This window comes from Nelumbo lutea, chromosome 1 (genome assembly GCF_056320005.1).
Source record: "Nelumbo lutea isolate HS-2025 chromosome 1, American lotus-T2T, whole genome shotgun sequence".
Taxonomy (NCBI): Eukaryota; Viridiplantae; Streptophyta; class Magnoliopsida; order Proteales; family Nelumbonaceae; genus Nelumbo; species Nelumbo lutea.
Genome location: NC_142684.1, coordinates 17743136 through 17753695, shown reverse-complemented (window position 1 = coordinate 17753695; position 10560 = coordinate 17743136). Strand labels below are relative to the sequence as shown.

Genomic DNA, 10560 nt, shown 5'->3' with positions numbered 1-10560 from the left:
GTTAAGAATGAAAATCTACCAATGCACTAAATTTTGTAGCAGCAATCCCAGAGCTTAGGAATGGTGTCTCTTGAAATTTATGAACGAACAAATGTCTTCTAACTGCTCCTTGATGCGAAAGGGTGGATATCTGAGAAGGGCTCTTTCTTTCTTAAAGGCTAGAATGAAAGCACCGAGAGAAATTGGGATGCATACAGGTGGGGGATTATATATGTGCGAGTGCTAGCTAAAAAGGTAGAAATCAAAATTTTATATGCAGCAGTAGGCGTTAATTGACTGCAAAAGCCAAGAAAACACAACATTAAGTCTCATTTACCACTTGAGAATGGGACTTCTGTGTGGGATCATCCATCATCAAATGAGTAATCTCCGCAGGCCGCTCCTTACCAACTTAATTATACTCCATAATCGAGACACGACCAACCAGTTTTATATATATATGGTCCAGCAAAAATTGATAAAGGTTATGGCGTTTTGTCATGGTTGCATCCTTTTGAGTGCAAGATAAAATTAAGCACAGCCTCCCAAATTTTGATTGTATTACTACCACTCTTACACTGCTAAATCTTTTAGGGACATTCTTTTTTCGGATTTAGATAGGGGGTAAGTTGGTCAATGGGATTTTGGTTCTCATTGACCAAGAATCCCATGTTCTTTTTTTAGATTTATGTGAGGATTAGGGAAAATTTATTTTTCGATACCTAGTTCCTTGGTGGATAAATAACTTTCCCACCTAGGGGAAAGTTGCCAATACTTGAATGGGACAAAAATGCCCCTTTTAATAATAGAATTTTATGGTTAAAATGGTCATTACCTTATTTAAATGAGAAATAAAAGAACATGGATAAACAATTTACCAGGATAAGTGTTTCACAGAAAAAGCTTACCCAAATAACTAACTTACCTAATTAATAATTTACCCAAAAGTTTATGGAACCTTTAGATGTTAAGTCAAACACCCCCTGCATGATAAGGAAATTAACATAATTGTATGTCACTTGGGGAATTGCACATGCAGCTATATATATAAAGGATATTCACCAATGGGATTGAACATCCTCAATTGGTTAGCCTTTTGTTCTCCTTTTATTCATCAACATATAGTTATCGATTATTTCAAGCAATGGCGTGACAACTCAAGAAAGGTCAACAAATTTCTCTATCTGAGCAAGAGCTGGTATTTGTTGGGCATTCTTGGATTTTGGTACTCTTTGTCATGCAGCAAGTATCAATGGATATGTGGATGTCCCATCAAACGATGAAAATGCAGTATTGAAAGCTGTAGCAAAGCAACCAGTTTCAGTCGCCATACACGCTAGTCGTGAATTCCATTACTATATTCAAGTGGCGCTTTTACAGGGGAATGTAAAACTACTTTCAATCATGATTTTTAAAATCGGACCAGATCGGACGGTTGGACCAGAAAAACCGATAATCAGTTATTTGATTGGTTCCGTTTTTTCTTTAAAATTGTTTTTTTTCTCAATACCATTGATTTTGATCAGCAAACTATTGAATCGGCTGATTCACCATTTGAACCATTCGAATTGTTCGAACGATTTAACTGTTTTTTAATTTTTATTAGAATGAACCAACCATTCGGTCGAATGATCGGACTGTTCATAGTTTATATATATATATAAAATTATATTAAAAAGAAGCAGCTAGACGTGGGATGCATGTTATATGGAAGTTTTGCGGGTTGTAGCATGGAATATTTCGTATTAGTTAAGTATTAAGCGCTAATTATTTGTCATTGCTCGTGTAATTAACTTAAATTATAATAGTGAATGTTTACCTAAGGTGTGTTTTTCCTCTATATGATATATTGTTGTTATCACTTTGGACCATTTGTGTTTGAAGTTTTTATTATCTAATTGTGTATCATACTTTCCGGATAGAATCATGCCCTACCGGACAGCTGCACTTAGAAGTTATTAATTTTTAAACAACATTGCTGGACTTAGGATCATGCCCTACTAAAATAAAGATTAATTATTTTAAACAACATTGCATTCCTTCCTTATAATAGTTATTAATTTTTGTTATTTCATTTTAATGATAAAAATACATCTTTTACCATATTTTTAATTTAAATCATATGTAGGGGCGAGCAAATGGGTAAGTTCTACTCGGAACTGAATGAAACCAACCTCAAACTAGCCTTGAACTGCCCCTATCCAATCTCTTAAAGGGTAGGGTCTAGTTCCAAATTCTTGAAACCAAGCCCCACCCAAACCAATTTTAGGGTCTAGGGGTTTATCCTACCCAAACCAATCTGATGAACCACCCTTGGTTGGTCTTGGTGTAACTGAACTTGTCTTGAAATAAACCTCAAAATACTTTTGAGAATGTGAAGATTTAAGTCAAAGCACTTATGGTTGCAAAGGCCATGGTCTGACCATTGAATTACTTAAGTGGTTTGATCATTTGTTTTCATTTTAATATTTGAATGTGTATAAAAAATAATGTAAAATGTAATATTTATAAAATTTAATTTATAATGATAAGTTTTGAACCATATATTAATATATTATGATAATTTTCATTCTAAATTACTCAATTTAATCAATAAAGATAATATAAGTTATAAACTATATATTATATTTATTGAAAATCAAGTTTTTAAAGAATGTGTTTCATTTTTTTGAAGGGGGAGATTAGATCTTAGAACCAACCCTAAAAACACCAAGGCCAAAACCGACCTTCACAAAATAGTTTCCAATTCTAAAAACCTACAATCCATAAAACCAAACCGAACCGATCCATACTCACCCCTAATCACATATTTAAATCTAAAAAAAATCTAAAATGTTTAAAACGCAAAAATCCAAACACATTCAAAATCTAAATCACGAGTACTAGGCCTGGGTCCATACAAAAGCATTTAGAATAGGCGCCAAGCCCGGCCCAAGATCACCCATGGGCAGTTGTGTGTGATTTCAAAACTTTAATATATTTAGGAACATAGAAAATAATGAGAAGGCGGTGGCTGGTATTTTTACAACATACGTTTCGGTTGTAAACTGTCGGGACTCTGGAGCAAATGTGATGAATTGCAGGGAAGATGACATACCGAGACCGAGAGAGGAGGAGGGAGCTGGTCGAAATGGAGTGGATTGATCCCTTTTCCCACCAAGCTTCTTCTTCTTCTTCTTCTTCTTCTTCTTCTTCTTCTTCTCCTTCTCCGAGCCAAGATGTTAGCATAGTACATTCATCAAAATTTGATTCAAATTCAATATCTCAGCCATGGCTTTGAACATGAAAACCTTAACTCAAGCTCTGGCAAAGACCGCAGCTGTGATCGAGAGGAAGGTTCAGACCACAGTCCAAGAAGTCACCGGCCCAAGGCCCCTTCAGGACTACAATCTGATCGAACAGATTGGATCTGGCGGCCCTGGCCTTGCATGGAAGCTCTACTCTGCCAAAGCCCGTGGATCGATTCCATCACAATATCCAATCGTCTGCGTATGGGTCCTCGATAAGCGGGCATTCTCTGAGGCACGCGCTCGTGCTGGTCTGTCCAAGGCTGCGGAAGACGCTTTCTTCGATATAATTCGTTCTGATGCTGCTCGGTTGGTCCGGCTTCGGCATCCGGGAATTGTTCATGTGGTTCAGGCATTGGATGAGAATAAAAATGCGATGGCCATGGTCACTGAGCCGCTCTTTGCTTCGGTTGCTAATACGCTCGGTGCAGTTGATAATATCGCTAAGACGCCCAAGGAGCTCGAGGAGATGGTAGGTAGTGGAATTTTGTATCAATTGCAAATTGGAGGATCTATTTCTATTTTGTGCTTTCCTGGTTTATTTAGGCTTTTCTTTTACATTCCTGTTCTTTTCCTTTCTCTATTACAGTATTCACATTTGGTAATTCAAATTGGTTTCTTTTATTGAGAGATCTATTGCTGTTTTCTTTTTTCCCTAGAAAGCTAGAATGCAAGCGAGCTTCACTTTAATTCTACATTCATGAGTTGTTGCTAAATGTTTTATTGGATGCGTCTGGAGAACTATATATTCTGCTGTGATTGCAAGGTCAAACTAGAATCATGTAGGCATAATTCAGTGCAATTGATGTTTTTCTCCTCCTAATTGCACTTTGTCCCCTTATTAACATAACACAGAGTTACTGGAACAGTATGAATACTTTCCCTTAAGTGTTCCTTAATATGGAAAAATGAATTTTATAATATGCTTATTAGCCAGTAATTCTTGTTTTTTAGATAAGAAACAGAAATCTTGTTTCACAGTTCATACTTCGAGATATGTGGTAAACTAATGGCACCCACTCCAGAAGTTAAAAGAAATATTGTTCTTTTTCCGGGAAAAACTTTGCAATGAGATTCTTCTGATAATTTTAAGTCAGAAAAGACTCACTCTCTGATGTAGTACAGGACGTGTATTACCTTACTAAATTAAAGATGTGAATGTTCATGCCTGCTATAGATTGCCTCGTTATTGAGGTGTATACCTTGTTCTCTTCGCTGGTTAAGGACACTGTATGTCACACTGGCTTAAGGAGAATTATGTTGGTGCTAGATGTAGAGTGAACTTTCTTATAGAAGAGAAAGTAGACTAAGATGGTTAGGCTACATGCATATACTATCGACAGCACCTGTAAGAAGAAGTGATCTGTTGCAAGTTAAGAGGCTAGAAGGGCTAGGGGAGGGTTACACCAAAAGGACGTGGATTGAAGTAGTAAGAAATGATTTAAATGCTCATAATTTAACAATGGAATGGCATTAAACAGAACAGAATGGTGAAAGAGGATTCATGTAGCTGACCCCACATTAGTTGGGATAAGGCTTGAATGATGATGATCAATTGATGATGGTGTTTTTCCTGTTATACTTATACCTAGTGCTATAAGGTGGAACACAATTGGATATCTGCCTTCTAGAAAGGCATGAGGATGCTGAGGTGTAAATTATTGCATCTCTAAAGGTAGAGATGTATGCTGGAATTATCTGCATATTGTTTATCTTAAAAGAAGTGTATACCCCTTCTAAAGATGGTTCTGATTGACAAAAGTATAAGAAAAAAAATCTAAATGGTGAAGAACTTAGACAGGACAGACTCTGTGCTTGGACGTTTTTCATTGCGTCTTTCTGTGAACAATGTTAAGGCATTGTTCAAGAAATAATCCATGATAAATTTTTTCTTTCTGTTCCCTGGAAATAAGTGAAGGGATAGGATATCCATCACATGGACGCCCAAAGATTGCGGAATAAGGGGGCGAATTTCAAAAATTTTTCTCTCCCTTCAACTGGGAATTGAATTCCCTATTTAGAAAATCATATTTTCAAGGATCATTCTTGAACCATAAACTGAACCAGATCTGAACCAAAAGGAGTAGGGAGGGATTATACCTGATACGGAGAAACAGTATCTCCCAATAGAGGTGTTCACACCCAAGGAAGGATCCAAAATTTGCTCCCACTAAAGATGGCGCAGTGCAGGGTAGAGCAGAATCAACAGTGTTCTTCCAAAAGAACTTGACCCTTCGCAAGAATCAACTGGATGGCTTGTGAAAAAGATTGGTTTCAAGATCGAATCTTGATTACTCCTGTAGAGAGGAGGAGATCGAACTGTTGAAGGCGGTGGTTGCAGGAAGGAGGCGGCAAGAGAGTATTCGCAGGGAGCAGAATTCTCTCTTCTTGTGATTTCAGCTCTGGAGACAGGAGTTGTGTATTGCATGTCTAAAGGCTGCCGCCCCCTCCTCCTTTTATAATCTTAAAGGGATCAGCTCTTAATCCCATTAGGAGTTGGTGATCCAAATCATATTTGGATTAGAAGTCCCTTTAAGTGATAAGGGATAACCCTTATCTTATCTGCATATCATATCAGCCATCTCCTAATCTAATTAGGAGGCTTCTAGATCTAAATCTCATTTAGATCTTGGACTCTCTAAGTGGATAGGGTCTGGGCCCAATCCTATCAGCTGATCCATCTCAGAATTCGCCCCTTTAAGTGACTAATCAAATTAGTTCAGTTCGAAATGGGCTTAAGGCCCATTTAAGGTTATGCATTCACTTAGCCTTCCAAACTGCTGCCCAGTTGGGCTTCCTTGTATGGCGTGGGACCCAAACATTGATCTACACATCAGTCACATGGGTTCAGCCTTGCCTTTGTTACAAGGCCTGGCCGAATACATTGTTATGGACAGTGCACCCCCCGAAACCCATCTCATGGGCTCTATGGGCCCAACACTTACCCTAAGTGGTCCCTGGGCCAAGCCACCTTGTAACACCCAGAGACTGTGGGCAGATGCAAGATTAGCCCATTAGGTATTATCCTCAATGGTCTTACACTTAACCTCTCAGCCCATAATGATCATACACTACCCGACAAGAGGGGACCTCTCCCTCGACTGCAAGGAACAGTGTTGCACTCTCTGCTTATATGGATCCCAGGAATTAAAACCTTCTTGCAAATCATTTCGAAACCATAATATATATACTTTTATATCTCATATAAAATATATTTTGCAAAACAAATATCAACGATTGAAATCGGCTGCCGGCAGTCTAGGTTTCCATCAGTGAGAGTGCATCCTCGATCATTACCTTTGTCCGACAAATGGGCTGATCCTGTCACTATGATCACCACTGAGATGAATTCTCAGACTGTCCCAACATACCCAGGTTTTGACCCCCGCTAAGGATCTCACTAATTGGTACATCAAACACAGTCCAATCCGACACCTAGTGCAGTATCATAATCGAGTCTAGGGGTCGGGTGTAACTTTCCAGTTTTGCCCATCAATCTCCAAGGTCTAGGGTAATACCGGAAATCTGGTCCAGTTCAAAGATTCAATTAATTCTACACTGTATGTGCCTAGGGTCTCACCCTGGCAGCTATGACAGGCCACCCCAACCGACTTGGTGGCACCACAGTGTCAGCCTTGTCAGGATAGGTCTCCCCAGACCGACCCACTGGCTATGAACATTCTAAACTAACACGAGTCTCATTAAGTGTCCAATTTAAGGGTATTACACAGAAACATACCAAAGGGAACATGAATCAAATATGCATTTTTATTCATTTACAATAAACTCATAAAGTACATCATTCTGATTGAAGCTAAGGGCATACAAAACTATCTAACAATAAGATGCAAAAGAAGCAAACGTTCTTTCTTCTTGCTTGGTGGAAATTATTTGTAAAGTCCTCTCAAAATTTTCTTTATGCAAGAACCATGGTCATGTTTAAATCCCATGTGTTTGACTATGCCAAATGCCTCTTTTTATCAATAACAAGTGGGTTTTCATTAAAAAGTATTAAGGATTGAGTACAGGATTGTATTAAGGATTGTTAAAAAGTATTAACATGTAATTTTTCCCATGCCAACGGCTTCCTAGAAGTGCAAGTCAATCTTAGATTGTTATATGCCTACAGAAAATGGGTAGTGCATTGATGTGACAGTGTGACACTGGGGATAGCTTTTTGTTGATATCCTACCATATATGTTAATTGGACTTCCTTGATTGCTCTTACATGGGAAAAATTACTTGGTTTGTATATCTTTGACAACCATTTGATGTTGATGGATCTCTTTTGACCTTTAAAACTTCTACAAGCCTATCTATTCACCAACTTGTTTATTTCTTTTTTGTGAGATGTAAGAGAAGATGGATTTATAAAATATTAAGGCTAGGGAGAACTCCTACAATACAATGTGGGTCTTTGAATACTCAACTCACTGTAAAATTGATTGATGATCAACATTATATTAATACGAATATCTAAGGTGTTCAATCTCAAGACAAGATCACTATAAAATCATAATCTGATCAAGAACATCAAAAGTTCCTCTTTCTACCTATGTGGCACCTATAGTGGGGTGTGAAATCCAGACTATGAACATCCTTCACCTAAGATGGAAGGAAGGAGCTCATGGCAGAACGCAGGCTGTATTTGTGTAGTTGGCGTTGGATGGGTAAGAAGCAGAATAGAGCTGTTGGATGGATGCTTGGTTGAGAGATTTTAAAGGCAAATCTTGGAGATGAGTTTTCTGCTCATTGGCTGTTGCAAGAATGATGTCTTGGTAATCCAATTAAATTTATAGCCATTGGTAAGGGGATTTTCCTGCTTCTCTTGAAAACAAAAGAATGATGCTGTTTAAGTTCTTACTTTGGAAATGTTTCAGAGATTGCTGGAATTTTGTGTTGATCATTGGTCTACAATGAGGGGTTGTATTAGAATTGATAGACTTTTTAAGGTGGTCCATTGGATTAAGTCATTTGAACTCTTCCATCCCTTCTCTGCAGATGATAGAATGGAATTGGTGAGCATGGTGCAGAGGGAAAAGAAAAGTTATAGAAGTTGGACACCAGCGGAAGAGGGCTTCATCAAGTTAAATATTCATGGGAGCAGCATGGGTATCTGGGACCTTAAGGGATAGAGGGTGCATTTAGAGATGAGAAGGGCAATATTAGGGCGTTGTTCTCCCGGGCAATAGGGGAACGTAACTCTCTAAGAGCTGGAATTATGGCTAGTTGGCTACAAAATAGGGGATACAAAAGTGTATGAGATGAAAATCAAGAAGATTGTGATTGAAGGTGATTCTAAGGTGGTGGTGGGCTGGTTGCAGAGAAAGGATGATGTTCTGTTGATTTATAGGAATGAAGCAAAACGCTTATGTGGCTAATAGCAGGGATACATGTGCAGGTGCAAACAATACAGAGATTGACCAACTCTTGGGCTGATGCATGGGCAAGACACAGAGTGGTTAGGAATGAATTATTTTGGGCTGAATTCTATTGTTTGCTGAAATGGTTAAGTAGAAGAGCAGGAAGAGATGAGAGGAGAAGAGAAGAGAGCTGTGTATGGGTGGGAATCTATTTTCAGCTGGCCCCAGAAACTAGTACATATATTAACATTAGGAAGATACAATGAAAGGACTAGAATGCCCCTGATTAGTGATGGGACACCTAGACAGTACAAGAGAATAAAACCAGTTTAGGCCCAATAACAGAATATAACACTAAAACATAGAATGTTAAGCAGACCCACTAACACTTAATCACTCGACACGACACTAATTTTATTTTTATGGGTTTAAGAAACATTGTGTTTCTCAAATAGATGTTTAACACTTTGTACTCATACTTTTTTTTGTGTAATTAATAAATTGCTATTACTTTATAAAAATGATAAGACTTTTTAGTTTGTTATGGATTAATGTTGTTGGGATTCCTCTCCATGCCTGCTGTTTCCTTTGGTAGATGTATATTCCCTCTCTAGGTCTAGCCACCCTCTATTCTTAAGAAATATTTCAGAGGTCCCAGATCTTTGATTTAAACTCTAAGGCTAAGAAGTCTTTCAACTTTCGAATCTCATTCGAATCATCTCCTGTAACAACCATATCATCAACATAAACAAACAATTCTGTTAGTTTCCCTTCATTTATTTTATAGAACAATGTGTAATCAGCACTGCTCTACTTGTACCCAACAACCTTCGCTGCCTTGCATAATCTTTCAAACCAAGCCCTTGGAGATTGTTTGAAGCCATATAATGTCCTCCTTAGTTTGCATACCTTTCCTCTCATGTCATACCTTGGAGGAGGGTCTATGTAGACTTCTTGTAGATCTCCGTTTAAGAAAGCATTAACATTTAACTGATGTTATTCCCAAGAAAATTTGCTGCAAGAGAGAGTAACACCCGTATAGCATTCAATTTGGCAATTGGAGCAAAGGTCTTTGTATAGTCAATCCCTTCCTTTTGGGTGAATCCTTTTGCAACTAATTTGGCTTTATACCTTTTGGTGGAACCATTAGCCTTGTGTTTGACTGTATATACCCACTTGCACCCTACATTGCTTTTCCTGGCCGGTAGATCCACAAGCTTCTAAGTGTTAGCTTTCAACAAGGCTTTCATTTCCTCATCCATGGCTTCCTTCCATTTAGGATCAATGATAGCCTCTGAGTACCTAGAAGGGGTAGAGACAAAGGACAAGGTCAATACAAAAGAGTAATAGGCAGGAGACAAGTGAGAATATGAAAGAAATATATTAATAGGTTGAAGAGTGCATGAACGAATCGGTTTCCACAAGGCAATAAGAAGATCTAAATAAGGATTAAAGGAAGTAATTGGAGGAGCAATACCTTGGTAAGAATCTGAAGTTCCTGATTGGTCGTAGTCATTCACTAGCAGGTCTCTCTTCGATAAACACTTAGCTTTCTTTGATCATCAAGGTCATCATTACAGGCATGACCAATTGCCTCAGGACAAGGAGTAGTACCATGAGGAGGGTTTTCATCATTTGTAGTCTCCACTAGACAAGAGGAAGAAGGTTCAACATGAGGAGTGTCTAAGGAAGAACTAGGGGAAGTAGGAGCTGAGACAAAAGGGTTAGCCTCTGAGGAAGTCTCTTTCACTCCACTAGTCTCTCCCTGAAGAGTTTTCTAGGAAGGCTCAAAGAAGGATTGTGACTCACAAAAGGTGACATCCTTAGTGATGAACTTCCTTTTGGTAGTTGGATCAAGACATTTATACCCTTTTTGTGTATGAGAATAACCCAAGAACACCCCACGGATTGTCTTTGTACTTGTTGAGAAT

At 38.3% G+C, this 10560-nt stretch overlaps 1 protein-coding gene across 3 annotated transcripts in view; it reads left to right on the top strand.

Moving 5' to 3' along the window:
• The first annotated feature begins 3031 nt into the window (after nt 1–3031).
• LOC148873759 (SCY1-like protein 2 A) overlaps nt 3032–10560 on the top strand; it is a 119791-nt gene continuing 112262 nt past the window's right edge. For 2 of the 3 annotated variants that reach the window (XM_088944236.1, XM_088944218.1), the window contains exon 1: nt 3032–3738. In XM_088944236.1, coding sequence (XP_088800362.1) covers nt 3250–3738 — 489 coding nt within the window. In that variant the 5' untranslated portion in view covers nt 3032–3249. The remainder of the gene's footprint in view (nt 3739–10560) is intronic. The other variant, XM_088944225.1, reaches the window with a different exon arrangement.